We start from the raw sequence: 15,313 nt of genomic DNA on the forward strand, positions 1-15,313 counted from the left end.
ATAAAAATGCATTTTGTGGTATTAGAAACGCCAGTATGACCAGAAAAACTTAGATTGTACGGAAATGAATAATATATGTAAGGTTTGATTTCAGTGATCACAAACGACTCTAATAATGAAACGTATGTGCTGTTTCATCGTGGCTCTTAACAATAAGTCCGCGTGTTAGAAATCGAGATTGTCTAACTTCAGTATTATGTAGTGGCAAATACAAAACACTGAAGTAACTAAAACAATAATATGAAGACTGATATCGATACCTATCTGTAAGTTCATTAATTGTTTTAACTAAACGTATTATTGAATTTTTTTCCTCCCAGAATGACGTAGGCTAGTTTTTGTATCTCCCATCATTAAATGTAATTTGTAAAGGGAGAATCTCAAAAGATGTGACAAAAGATGCATGGCAAAAACTAATTCAACAGACAAAAACAAAATTATAGTTATTAATATTTGTTTTTAAATTTGAAGATAGTACCACGCATGATATGTCCATATGGTTACTAGTCATCTGTACCATCCATTTCGTACCATAGTTTATGGTCATTTCGTACCATAGTAATTTCGTACCATAGTCGTTTCGTACCATAGTGCTTTGGTCATTTCGTACCACAGTCATTTCGTACCATAGCCATATCATACCCACTTTTTACCATCTCATACCATAATGTTTCGTCATTTCGTACAATAGTGGTTTCATACTCTGTATCTTATTTTTGTCATGGAATGCCACTTCTTATTGTTATTGTTGACGAATAAATGTTGACATGTAAACATACCTTGTAAAGTGAGCAAAGGTTTAAATGAGCATATGTATATTGCCACTGATGATCATTTCATATGATATAAGACAACCACCCACTCCCACCCCTATCTTATATAGGCTTACGTCCTTAGCCCTGAGATCTGCTTGTCTTAGAAGATCTTGATATGTTATTCTAACACAAAGTGCTTGTTGGTAATTAATATAATGATGATCGGAAACGTTTGAAGATAAAAGTAATATATCATCCTTTTCTTGTTGTTTGTTTGTTACTTTCTTTCTTAAGGGTGGGGCTTCAATATATAGCTGCATTATCCTGATGTTTATTTTTTAAATAAGTAATTCGACATTTTACTATCTATCAGTGAACTAAGCTGCACAATGATTGAGGTACGAAAGGACTTTGGTACGAAATGACTATGGTACAAAATGACCAAATAACTATGGTACGAAATGACCAGGGTACGAACTTGGGTACGAAATGGTAAAATTGGGTACGAAATGACTATGGTACGAATTGACTGGTTACCGTCCATATCACCAACTTGGTAACAGTACTGACCAGTGGCGCAGCAAGACGGGCACGGGTACCATCCCCCCAATCGATTTATTTTATTTTTATTTTTACACTATTCAATTTTATAAAATCATACACACATAGTGTGGGTTGCCCTTCCTTAATATGGTCCCCCCCCCCCCCCCCCCCCCATATAAAATCCTGGCACATCACATTTGTTTTTATTTAAAGCTCGCAAACTCGCCCAAACCATTTATCAACAAATGATAAAACAACACTTCCTGGTTCATTAAAGGTAGGGTCAACTCAAACAAGAGCCTTATGTGTTGGAAAGATGCATACCCGGACCACCAACACATACTGACACTTTAACAAATGAAAAACGCGTAATTTTAGAGTTAATAAAAAAAACATGATTATTCCTGCTAACTGGGGCCAGCCATTTTGTTTAGTTTTTGTGATGTCCGGTGGTATAGCTTGGGGCAAAGTGACGTCAGCTCCGTCCATCTCCTCTATGCACAGTGTAAACAAACATTCTAATTAAGACTAATTACTGACGTGACACGTTAGGCATAATGTAACTACCAGCTCGAATGGTACAAAATGGCTGTGCCCGTTATATATAATAGCCGTCACATTTAATCATTTTATTAATTAACTATACGATTATACTTGTTGATATTAAGCAATAATGTGCATTATATATCGTTGAATATGCATACCAGGCCAAATGCCTTAATTGTCCCCTCCTTTAACAGATTATATCTAAATTGAAAAACATTTTGATAAATGAGTTATGTTTTGTTGCAGTTTTAGTCTGGCATAGTTGACATGACAAATAATGACCGATGCCTGAGACTGGAGGGGGTAGTGACCAGGTTCAAACTAAGTTTTCTCTGAAGACTACTTGTCACAATTACCAAATGTTTGACATTCGAATAGCATCATCAAACCAAACAAACTATTAGGCCAAAAAAAAGAAGAAGTTTGTTTCAGGTAACATGGCCAAAAAAAGTAGGGTAGGTAGGTAGGATTTTTTTTTTTTTTTTTTAGTTCAAAGAAAGGTTACCCTACCTTAAATATGTTTGCCAGAGAAAAACTCAGTCTCAAGATGAAAGACATGAAGGCAAGCTGTCTGAAAAATCTTAGTTTACTCTTTGCAGCCAGAGAGAAATAAAAACAATCTCACTGTCAATGTCAGTTTTAAGTTTCACATGCCATTTTCAAAAGACAGGAAAACAAAAAAGGTTCAAACTATTCCTTTCACCAATAAAAGTCAGTAGATAACTGCACAGAAACTTCACAGCTTTGTCCAGTTTTGTCAGAGGATGACTACACAAATTTGTTCAAGTTGGTCAATAGATGTTTGCACAAAAAGTTCACAGATTTATCCAGTCAGTAGATGACTGCACAAAAACTTCACAGATTTGTCCAACTTGTATTGGAAATAACAAAACAATACTAATTTTGTGTGCAATTTACAAATCAATCTGCTTAGAAATGAATAACTTGTAGTAAATTTCATAGTAATAAAAAAGGAGTTCCTAGCCCGAGTACTCTGACTGTAAGAGAGCTAGACGGACATTTGGACATAAATAATGAGAGCGTGTTTATGTTCAAATGTCCGTCTAGCTTTCTTACAGTCAGAGTACTCGGGCTAAGGCGTTCCCTATGGGACGGACTTATAGTTTTAATGTTTATTAGCCTATTGAACAGACCCATGCTAAAATCACCCAAATTAATTTATTCCCAATTAACTGAAACACTGAAATAAATGTGAACTGTTTAATGTCTGTGGTTATTCTTGAATATTCCGTTTATTTAATTATTACCCATGCTCAGCAGTTGATAGGCCTATCTACATCACTGACGTAGGAAGCGGGGAAGGGGGTACTTTGTAGCAGCATTAATGGTTTATATATTAATTTTATACGTGTGTGTGCCCATCCACCCCACTTTTTGGTATCTTCCTACAGGCTACACCTGTGTATATTAACAAATTCTGGGTACTACCCACCCAAACCCCCAATACTTGCTGCTGGTAATAACTTGGTACTTGGTGATGCCTCGACCAGAAGCGGTCAGGCCCTTTATAAGGGCCCTATGGGCAATCTAGGGAGACACCACAGCATCGTAAAGGTCTAAAATTAACGAGCTACTCTCGATTCACTAATATCAAAACCTATATTAGCTCGGCCATTTACCTTTCGACCGACCGTTCATCGTTCATCTTTCATTATCAAACCAAGTGGTAAAGCGTTGGCTTGATGCGCGGTCGGTCTGAGATCAATCCCCGTCGGTGGGCCCATTGGGTTATTTCTCGCTCCAGCCAGTGCACCATGACTGGTATATCAAAGGCCGTGGTATATGTTATCCTGTCTGTGGGATAGTGCATATAAAAGATCCCTTGCTGCTAATCGAAAAGAGTAGCCCATGAAGTAGTGACAGCAGGTTTCCTCTCTCAATATCTGTGTGGTCCTTAACCATATGTCCGACACCATATAACTGTAAATAAAAAAAATGTGTTGAGTGCGTCATTAAATAAAACATTTCCTTCAATTCCTTCCTTTCGTTATCAACTGACTTGTTGTATCTTACAGATCTCTATAGTTACATTGTAAAACCAGATCAAAATGGCTGCTCCTGGTCACTACCCCCTCCAGTCTCAGGCATCGGCACCTGCGAGTTACCAGTCCCTCCAGTCCGGACAGCAGCCGCCACCGCCGATTCATCCGACCATGTCACAGGCACCGATGATGTCGCCAACCAAAGAAGTGAATGCCATAACAGTCTGCCGGCTCGGTCAGGACTGTGTTCACGATATTGTGCAGAAAGCCCAGGATGTGTTCAAGGTCCTGGCTAAGGGAATTCAGGTGCGTACTGTTTAATCCAGAGTTTGAACTTAAAGGTGCGGTGAAGTTAAATATATCAGGTGTGTACTGTTTAATCCAGAGTTGGAACTTAAAGGGGCAGTGAAGTTAAATATCAGGTGCGTACTGTTTAATCCAGAGTTCAAACTTAAAGGGGCAGTGAAGTTAAATATCAGATGTGTACTGTTTAATCCATAGAGTTTGAACTTAAAGGTGTGGTGAAGTTAAATATATCAGGTGTGTACTGTTTAATCCAGAGTTGGAACTTAAAGGGGTAGTGAAGTTAAATAATAGGTGCGTACTGTTTAATCCAGAGTTCAAACTTAAAGGGGCAGTGAAGTTAAATATCATATGTATACTGTTTAATCCAGAGTTGGAACTTAAAAGGGTGGTGAAGTTAAATATCAGGTGTGTACCGTTTAATCCAGAGTTCAAACTTAAAGGGGTATTGAAGTTAAATATCAGATGTTTACTGTTTAATCCAGAGTTGGAACTTAAAGGGGCAGTGAAGTTAAATATCAGGTGCGTACTGTTTAATCCAGAGTTGGAACTCAAAGGGGCGTTGAAGTTAAATATCAGGTGTGTACTGTTTAATCCAGAGTCTGAACTTAAAGGGACAGTGAAGTTAAATATGAGCAGTATGTGTTGGAAAGATGCCTACCCGGACCACCAACACATACTGACAGTTTAAGAAATGAAAAACGCATGAATATTAACCTGAGAGTGGATTCAGTGGAATGGAAGGAAGGAAGGAAGGAAATGGTTTATTTAACGACACACTCAACACATTTTATTTACAGTTAAATATGGTGTCGGACATATGGTTAAGGACCACACAGATATTGAGAGAGAAACCCGCTGTCGCCACTTCCTGGGCTACTCTTTCCGATTAGCATCAAGGGATCTTTTATATGCACCATCCCATAGACAGGATAGCACATACCGTGGCCTTTGATGTACCAGTTGTGGTGCACTGGCTGGAGCATCCAATAGCCAGTGATTAATAAATCAGTGTGCTCTAGTGGTTTGGTTAAACAAAACAAACAATTAAGCCACATGTATATGTATTATGAATGAACTAAGCATAGGTGCCTAACTACAGGATTTCTAGTCGGTTTCACTGATGGACTGTGTGGATCATATGAGTAGAATGATCCAAGTGTAAAAGTACTTTTATTTGGATGGAACATTTAAAAAAAAATTACACATACAGTCAAACTTCGATCACTCCACCGTCGATCTCTCGAAAACTTTGATCTCTCGATCTGAAGCGACGGTCCCAACCGAGTTGCTGTACAAACCAATAATAATGACCGTCGAAAACTCAGACTTCGAAAACTTGACCTAATTCTTTGGTCCCACCATAAAGATTTAATAGAGTATGCACCTCTAGAATTTGACGTGTCTGGATTGATGAAACTGTTGTTGCTGATAGTATTTTAAAGATGAATGTATTGTCAATTATGTCAAACAAGCGAAGCACGCCTGTCTTGGGTGGTCTTGGCTGTCGAGGATTAGGGTGATAATTACATAATAATAGATCGCTGACTAAGCGGAACGAAATGATCCTATGTTTGATAGTCAGTGTTCGTCTGTGGTGGAGAGCCTCGCTACGTAATACTTAATTAACTGGTTAACTTCAAAGAGCATTTGTAATAATTGTTAGTGCTATTTGTTTTTGCTCTCAAAGGCGTGAATCGTGTCAAACTTTAGCTTTTCTATTTATGTATTAGTTAATGTTTAGTCATTTAGTTATGTTAAAAATGGATACATCAGAGATAGAGCAATTTGGGGAAGGACCCGGTAATGTGGGTTTTGCTAGATCAGTTTTAAAATGTTCTGCTCTCTTGTCATGCAAGCAATCTTGTGTAGGGCCCAGAAATGAAGGGTGGGTGGCCAGATTGGAGAAAGAAAGTAGAGGTGTGAAGTGTAAATAATTCTGTGTAAAACAAATGTACTTATAGTGTGATTCCGCATTCAGTGTTTTATTTGTTAGTTACATTCCGCCATGTTTTGACATCTGTAAAATATGTCAATGTTACTTTTTGTTATTTATATATGTATGTAAATGCCTTCTTTTTTCGTTTTTTTTCTCTTAATAAATACATGTAGCCTATATGCCAAAGCATATATTTCAAATTCATCTGGGTGATCCTTTTTGTTTTATTTACTTACTTTTACAATATACGCAAAATGAATGTATGACAGACAGGCATCTTCGATGCCAACAGCTGGGGTGGGATGAGATGGGGTGGTGTGGGGGTTGAGGTGACTGATATATTAATTTACCTTTTAACTGGGGATGCATAGAGTTCAGAGGTAGGCAGTGAAGCACACGCTTCTTACAATATTAAGCGAAATCAACCAGCTGCAATGCAGTTTCAAATTTGAACTCTTATATATTCATTTCGAAAACTCCTTGAAACTCGAACTATTTCATTGTCCCCATCAAGATCGAGTTATCGAAGTTTGACTGTATTAATAATTTAAAAATTATACAATCAGAGTCCCTTCAAAAGGTGCTTCTAAAGTCAAATCATGGGACAAGACATGTCCTCAGTAGTGTGTGTGACCACCCCTTGCATCAATACACGCCAAAACACGTCTCCTCATGGATGTCGCCGGATGACGTCAGCAGGAATTCTGCGCCAAACATCCAACAAAACCTGTTAAAGCTGCTGTCGATTTGCTGGGGGAGGTACACGTTGTCTCAACTGTCGATCAAGATGATCCCAGAGATGCTCTATGAGATAATCCTGAACAAGTCTGACTGTATGAGGTTGTGCATTGTCATGCTGCAAAATGGTACCCCTAGGCTGTTGACACAAGAATGGCACTACAACAGGTCGCAACACTTCATCCCTGTATCTTTGACCAGTCAGATTTACACGGATGATGAGAAGCCTTGTTGTCAGTTGACCCATACCATGACACCGCCTCCACCAAAAGGGTGCACATGTTGGACGCAGTTCAGCGCCAGTCGCTCTTCCCTACGTTGATAAACACGAACTCGGCCATCATTTCGGAACATGTTGAAGCGACTTTCATCCGTGAACAGCACCCTTTCCCAATCACGCCGCTGCCACCGACGTACAGTTCATGCCCATTGTAGTCTGCGTCAAAGCCATTCCACGGGAGGGGCGGACAGCTCTGATACCAGCCCTGCAGAGTCGTTTGCTGATGGGGTGTCCCAGTTCCGTCACTGCCATTGAAATCGCCGTCATGAATTGGTTCCGCAGGTGGATTGTCCGGATGTATTGGTCTTCAGCTGGCGTTGTGACCCTTGGTCTTCCCGATCTTGCACGATCTTGTGCTTGGCCTGTCTGCTGATAACGGCTCAACAAGTTGCTGATGGCGGCTTGACTGCAGTTGAAGGTTCTTGCAATCTGCCGTTGAGAGGCCCCCATATCGGCCATACCGATAGCTCTGTTGCGTTCTGCTTGGGTAAGTCTCGGTATCTCTCTGATGTTCTGATGTTCTTTTTGATACTGCTTCCTTGCTTTGTCCCACACCGGTATTTATGCAACAATCATGCACAAGCATTTTTAACATTCAAATTATGCTGTTTTTCACATTTTTCATGACTGCACGGAATTCACTAAATCCGGAAACAGTGACTTTTTGGAAACACAGGGTGTGTTTTGGCGAATGTTTTCTCATTACTTTCAAACTTATTGCAGTATCTTTATTCAGATAAACTTATTTTAAAAGTGATAAGTTTCTTTTAACTGTTACTTAATTTTTTTTTTTTTTTGTAAAAATTTATTTTTGGTATAGTTTAGTTTTCGTGATAATTAATTTCCCTGGTAGATTTTCGGCTTCCAAATGGACTGAAGGCGACACCACAGTTATTTTAGTATGTATGATAAACAAATGATAATCTATTGAGTATGTTTTAATGTTTTCAGTTTCCCAATGGGCTGAACGCGACACCACAGTTATTTTAGTATGTATGATAAACAAATGATAATCTATTAAGTATGTTTTAATGTTTTCAGTTTCCCAATGGGCTGAACGTGACACGACAGTTATTTTAGTATGTATGATAAACAAATGATCTAGTGAGTATATTTTTAATGTTTTCAGCTTCCCAATGGGCTGAACGCGACACCACAGTTATTTTAGTATGTATGATAAACAAATGATAATCTATTAAGTATGTTTTAATGTTTTCAGTTTCCCAATGGGCTGAACGCGACACCACAGTTATTTTAGTATGTATGATAAACAAATGATCTAGTGAGTATATTTTTAATGTTTTCAGCTTCCAAATGGGCTGAACGCGACACCACAGTTATTTTAGTATGTATGATAAACAAATGATAATCTATTAAGTATGTTTTAATGTTTTCAGTTTCCCAATGGGCTGAACGCGACACCACAGTTATTTTAGTATGTATGATAAACAAATGATCTAGTGAGTATATTTTTAATGTTTTCAGCTACCCAATGGACTGAACACGACTCCACAGTTATTTTAGTATGTATGATAAACAAATGATAATCTATTAAGTATGTTTTAATGTTTTTAGTTTCCCAATGGGCTGAACGCGACACCACAGTTATTTTAGTATGTATGATAAACAAATGATAATCTATTAAGTATGTTTTAATGTTTTCAGTTTCCCAATGGGCTGAACGCGACACCACAGTTATTTTAGTATGTATGATAAACAAATGATAATCTATTAAGTATGTTTTAATGTTTTCAGTTTCCCAATGGGCTGAACGCGACACCACAGTTATTTTAGTATGTATGATAAACAAATGATCTAGTGAGTATATTTTTAATGTTTTCAGCTACCCAATGGACTGAACACGACTCCACAGTTATTTTAGTATGTATGATAAACAAATGATAATCTATTAAGTATGTTTTAATGTTTTTAGTTTCCCAATGGGCTGAACGCGACACCACAGTTATTTTAGTATGTATGATAAACAAATGATAATCTATTAAGTATGTTTTAATGTTTTCAGTTTCCCAATGGGCTGAACGCGACACCACAGTTATTTTAGTATGTATGATAAACAAATGATAATCTATTAAGTATGTTTTAATGTTTTCAGTTTCCCAATGGGCTGAACGCGACACGACAGTTATTTTAGTATGTATAATAAACAAATGATCTAGTGAGTATATTTTTAATGTTTTCAGCTTCCCAATGGGCTGAACGCGACACGACAGTTATTTTAGTATGTATAATAAACAAATGATCTAGTGAGTATATTTTTAATGTTTTCAGCTTCCCAATGGACTGAACGCGACGCCACAGTTATTTCAGGAGCGCAGGCTCCACCTGGAGGAACAGCTGAAACTTATGCTGGTGTTGTTCCGAAAACTGCGCGCCATCTCGGACAAAGTGGACGAATCATCTACACAGATTGAGGAACCCTTGGAGGAGGTAATGGATGAGTTACACGGGTTGGGCTCAGTCGTAAAGCAGTGGCGGGACGTAGCCCAGTGGTAAAACCCTCGCTTTGATGCGCAATCGGTCTAGGATCGATCCCTGTATGTGGGCCCATTAGGCTATTTCTCGTTCCAGCCAGTGCATCCCGACTGGTATATCAAAGGCCGTGGTATTCTGTCTGTGGGATGGTGCATATAAAATATCACTTGCTACTGATGGAAAAATGTTGCGTGTTTCCTCTCTAAGACTATATGTAAAAATTACCAATTGTTTGACATCCAATAGCCGATGATTAATAAATCTGATCTCTATTGGTGTTGTTAAACAAAACAAACTTTTTTCAGTCGTAGAGCATTCGCCTGAGGTGTGATGGGTTATAGTGTCGATTATTTTCATTGGACTTATTGGTTTTTCCCATTCCAACCAGTCTCATGACTTGTGTATTTAAAGGTAGGGTCAACTCATGTGTTGGAAAGATGCATACCCAGACCACCAACACATACTGACACAATAAAAAAACATGATTATTCCTGCTAACTAGGGGCAGCCATTTTGTTTCGTTTTTGTGACGTCCGGTGGGATAGCTTGGGACGTCAGCTCCTGACCATCTCCTATATGTACAGTGTAAACAAAAGCAGTAATTTTCGACAAGGCGTTTTTCTTTGATCAACCTGACTTGTAAAACAGCATAAATGACGTAATAATATAATAAACTATTTAACTAAAGATATTTCAAGTTGCATTAACGGAACAAAATGGGTTTATAGTATTTTTCTCTGTTTAATAATCCAAAGGAAAAATGTACACTATTACGCCTATTGATATGCTACGTTGGAACAAAAACGACAACCCACGATACCCAAGTGATAATTTTCTTTTCTTTGGGACTACGTAATTGGTCAGTTCTGTGGTTTTAGATGGAAAAATCTACTTAAACAATAGTTTTAAAGAACTATTTACAGTAATAAACCATGTCTATTACAATTTTAGGGGCGACAGGTAATATTCCACAATACCGGTATGTATTTTTGTGTCTAGACAGCGTCAATTAATTGGCTCGTCTGGTTACCAATCAAATACACACCTGCCAATCAGGAATCACAGGTAGAAGCAACTAACAGCATAGACCAATTAACTAAGAAAACACTCCGTGTATCATTTCAGTACGTAGGTTAATGCATGGGCAAAACATTGTTAATTGTTTCGACTTGTTGTGTAGCCACTTTGACAATGGTATTTTATTTTGTATTGAAAAATAATATATATAGTGCTGGATATACTTATTGCTGGCTTACTGGGATGTGTATTATTACAGAACATTGCAATGTATGACTATTTATCATCCCGCAAAAACCAGGTAGATTGTGTTTCTCTAATTCTAAGGCTCATTCCTGACATGACACGTTAAGTATTATGTAACCACCAGCTCGCCAGAGGGCGTACTCACTGAGATGGTACAAAATGGATGCGCCCGTTATATATAATAGCCGTCACATTTAACCGTTTTATTAATTAACTATATGATTATACGTGTTGCTATTAAGCAATAATGTGCATTATATATCGTTGAATATGCATACCAGGCCAAATGCCTTAATTGTCCTCTCCTTTAAGGCCATGATATTGATATGGGATTGATCTCCATCAGTGGGCCCATTGGGCTGTTTCTCATTCCAGCCAGTGCTCCACTACTGGTGTAATAAAGGCAATGGTGTGTACTATCTTGTTTATGGGATGATGTATATAAAAGATCCCTCAAAAAGAGTAACCCAGTGAGTGGTGGTTGCAGGTTTCCTCTCTAATTATCTCTGTGGTCCTAAACGATAATTATGTCCAACACCATATAACCAATAACCAAAATGTGTTCAGTGTGTCATTAAATAATCTCTCTCTCTCTCATGCTTGGGTCATAGGATCGAACCCCCACAACTGGTATATCGAAGGCCGCAGTGTGGGAAAGTTGTACTGCTACTGTTTGACATCCAATAGCCGATGATTAATAAATCAATGTGCTCTAGTGGTGTTGTTATAACTTGTTAAACAAAACAAACATATTAGTCCCCTATCGGTCCAACCGGAGGAGACTAGGTTTCATCTCCGTCCTTCCGTCTGTCCGTCTCTCCCATTGTTGACAGAGTTATGGCCCTTGAACTTGGGAGATTTGACCATTTGTTTCTCAGACTTATTTTTTCAGAAGACCTTTAGATATTGAGCTGAAATTTAGTTTTTAGGTTTATCATGTACTGTTACAGATCAAGTGACTTTCATGGCGATTTACTCTTCTTTTTTTAACAGAGTTATGGCCCTTGAACTTAGGAGATGTGAACATTTGTTTTCCAGATTTTTGCAATGACTAAAAATATGAAGAAGACATTTTTCATATAGCTTTATCATTTGTCTATAACTTTACAAATCAGGTTGAAGTTTCATGGTGATTTACCCACTTTTCACAGTTATGGCCCTTGAATTTAGAAAATATGAAAAATTGTTGGGCACGGTAGGGGACATGTATTGCTTTAGCAGTACTCTCAAGATGCTTGTTTATTATAAATTTCAGTGTAAAAGTGCAGTTTAAAGATTTATCAGATGTTGTAATGTCATCGTAAGGAGATCTGACTTCACATACATGTGTAAATTATTTATTTATTTATTGCAGCAGTTAATCCCATACGTTGGGTCGCAGATTGAGAATGAGGCGACGAATTCTGAAGTTTACCGAGTTGTGGTGGATGAACACAGAGAGGTGGTTGAGGTAATGTTTTGTCATTTTACTCTCAAATCTGGGCTTCCCCCATCTCAACCAGTGTCTTGTGATTATCACATCAAGTAATGGTATGTGCTGTCATGTACTAACTTATGTGGTGGATGAACACAGAGAGGTAGTTGAGGTAATGTTTTGTCATTTTACTCTCAATTACTTCAGGGCTAGCTCTGGATGTGCAGAAAACTTCGCCAATTTATCTATTTAACTTCAAAAATTACAGAAACCCACCATTATTTTCCAAAAAATACCAATCATGAAATTATTTCGCCAAATTAAAATAAAATTCACCAATCGAGTTTAAAATTCGCAATTGGTGAATTTGGTGACTGCCAGAGCTAGCCCTGACTCCCCTATTTCAACCAGTGTCACACGATTGTCGCATCAAGTCATGGTATGTGCTGTCCTGTAATAGCCTCAGTGGCTGATGAACACAGAGAGGTAGTTGAGGTAATGTTTTGTCATTTTACTCTCAAATCTTGGCTATGCCCCATATCAACCAGTGCCTTATATGATTGTCCTGATTGGACCTATTGTTTTTTCCATTCCAACCAGTGTCTCATGACTTGTGTATCAAAAGCCATTGTATTGGTCTAGGATTGATCCCTGTCAGTTGGCCCATTGGATTGTTTCTCATTCCAGCCAGTGGCCTACAACTGGTGTAATAAAGTCCATGGTATGTACTATCCTATCTACATATAAAAGATCTCTCAAAACAAGTAACCCATTTAGTGTGTACTATCCTGTCTGGTTGCAGGTTTCCTCTCTAATTCTATGTGGTCCTAAAGCATGTTTGATGTGATATAACCAAACTTAAAATGTGTTGAATGTGTCATTCTCTCTCTCTCTCTCTCTCTCTCTCTCTCTCTCTCGTTCTCTCTCTCTCTAAAGCCATGATGTTTGGAGTCCTGTCACATCAACAACCATGGTATGTGCTGTATTGTTGTGGCCTCTGTGACTGCAGGAGATTTCCTCAATGTCTTAAGTAAACGTTCAATAATAAAAATGCTATTGCAGATAAAAAAAAATTAAAACAGCTTTTTTGGAGTCACTGCTGATTGCTGTCAAGTATTTTGAGGGCTGTTGATGTCAGTTCATCCGTGGTATTTATAAAAACCCAACTATGTATTGCTAGTTGACATTGTTGTTCTGTCATGTACTGTATTGTAAAACAAAGATGGTGACAAATTTCTATAATTTTATCTCATGGTGAAAGTAGTTTATTGTGTTCTTGATGTTCAATTCAACACATCTAAATATTTATATCTTTATCTATTTCAGCAAGTGCGACTGAAAAACCAAGAACTAAAAGATATCATTGATCAAATCAGAACAATAATCTGGGAGATTAACACCATGATTACAATGAGAAAAACATGAAAATGTTTCGTGTACATATTTATTAAAAAATCTCATCCAGTGGCGTAACTAAAGGGAGATAACCAGAAAAAACCCTGAATAAAACCTTTGAATGTTCATGGTCCCAGAGAGAACTTGTCAGATATCCAGCATAAATGATGTTTACAATAGTATCATTGTTATCAGGCATCACCTAATCAGGTGAAGTTACCAAAAACATTGCTTTGTTCAGCCCGACTTTCGACTCATTGTCAATGTGGAAAAATCCATGTCGCCTTGTAAAAATAGTAGAGGCCACATGCATTGTACAGTTGTGGATGAATGGTAAAAAACATTTAAAAAAAATAGTTGTGAACAATTAAATATAGATTATCGTTGAGACTTTGAAGCAATGATGTGGCAGAAAGACAAAACCATGCGATTGGATCAGGAATATGCCTAGCCCAGACTGTACCAGTGCCAGGCACTGAAAGTAAAATGTGCTATTGATTTTTTAATCATAATTTTTAGTAGTCGCATTGTTTATTTTGTATACTTCTTCCGCGTTGAAGCTATAGTTGATCATGCTTTAGATTTGGAGTCAGGTTGTGGTTGTGGAACCCCAAAGCTTGACAGCCAGTGTTGCTCCATTCGGCCAGTGCTTTATCCTGGCTTCATCGTAGCGGGGGCAGAATTGCAGGATGTGCTCTGGGAACTGTGGTCTTGTTTGACATGGACATTCATTTTGTATACATATAAATCTAATAAATATTTAAAATTCAGTTTAATATTGTTCATTATCATAATCAATGTGCTCCAGTGGTGTCATTAAACAAAACACTTTTTTTTTTCTTTTTGGTTAATTATCAACAATATTTTACAAAACAAATTAAGAAAATAAAAGAAAAAAGAACCTGAAATTGAATAAACAGCTGTAAAATCACATCCTTGTTAACATTTTGATTAATAACAAAAATTCACAAAATAAGTTCTTATTTAAATGATCATGATGATCATCATTTCTTTGTCACGAAGTGGATGGGACATAGCCCAGTGGTAACGCATTCGCTTGATTCACGGTCGGTCTCCACAACTGGTGTAACAAAGGCCATGGTATGTACTATACTATCTTGGTGACAGCGGGTTTCCTCTCTCAATATCTCTGTGGTCCTTAACCATATGTCTGACGCCATATAACCATAAATAAAATGTGCTGAGTGCGTCGTTAAATAAAACATTTCCTTCTTTGTCACAATTGTTTGGTAAACGACATCATTACCTATATGGGGCAGGATGTAGCCCAGTGGTAAAGTATATGTCTGGTGCACTGTCTGTTTGGGCTCAATCCCCGTCAGTGGGCCCATTGGGCTATTTCTCGTTTCAGCCAGTGCTCCACAACTGGTGTAACAAAGGCTGTGGTATGTACTAGCCTGTCTGTGGGATCATGGATATAAAAGATCCCTTGCTGCTAATCAAAAAAGAGTAGCCCATGAAGTGGCAATAGCAGGTTTTCTCTCTCAATATCTGTGTGGTCCTTAACCATATGTCTGATGCCATATAACTGTAAATAAAATGTGTTGAGTGCATCGTTAAATAAAACATTTCCTTCTTTGTCACAATTGTTTGGTAAACGACATTATTACCTATGTAGTG

General features: G+C 37.8%; 1 protein-coding gene across 2 annotated transcripts; it reads left to right on the forward strand.

Moving 5' to 3' along the window:
• Positions 1-151: 151 nt before the first annotated feature.
• Positions 152-14,442, forward strand: LOC121377480 (mediator of RNA polymerase II transcription subunit 30-like). Of its 2 annotated transcripts, none has more exons than XM_041505490.1 (5): positions 152-266; positions 3,881-4,153; positions 9,397-9,555; positions 12,218-12,313; positions 13,604-14,442. In XM_041505490.1, the coding sequence occupies exons 2-5, from the start codon at positions 3,914-3,916 to the stop codon at positions 13,700-13,702; spliced, it is 594 nt and encodes a 197-aa protein (XP_041361424.1). In that variant the 5' UTR covers positions 152-266; positions 3,881-3,913; the 3' UTR covers positions 13,703-14,442. The 2 variants fall into 2 exon arrangements, with proteins under 2 accessions (XP_041361424.1, XP_041361426.1); XM_041505492.1 differs by having other exon boundaries at positions 12,221-12,313.
• Positions 14,443-15,313: the final 871 nt, after the last annotated feature.

This window comes from Gigantopelta aegis, chromosome 7 (genome assembly GCF_016097555.1).
Source record: "Gigantopelta aegis isolate Gae_Host chromosome 7, Gae_host_genome, whole genome shotgun sequence".
Classification (NCBI taxonomy): domain Eukaryota; kingdom Metazoa; phylum Mollusca; class Gastropoda; order Neomphalida; family Peltospiridae; genus Gigantopelta; species Gigantopelta aegis.

What these genes read in the sequence shown, in the direction of transcription:
- LOC121377480 (XM_041505490.1), top strand. Translation starts at nt 3,914, where the DNA reads ATGGCTGCTCCTGGTCACTACCCCCTCCAGTCTCAGGCATCGGCACCT. An exon ending in TTGAGGAACCCTTGGAGGAG is followed by an intron (nt 9,556 to 12,217) that starts GTAATGGATGAG and finishes TATTTATTGCAG; the next exon opens with CAGTTAATCCCATACGTTGG. An exon ending in AACACAGAGAGGTGGTTGAG is followed by an intron (nt 12,314 to 13,603) that starts GTAATGTTTTGT and finishes TATCTATTTCAG; the next exon opens with CAAGTGCGACTGAAAAACCA.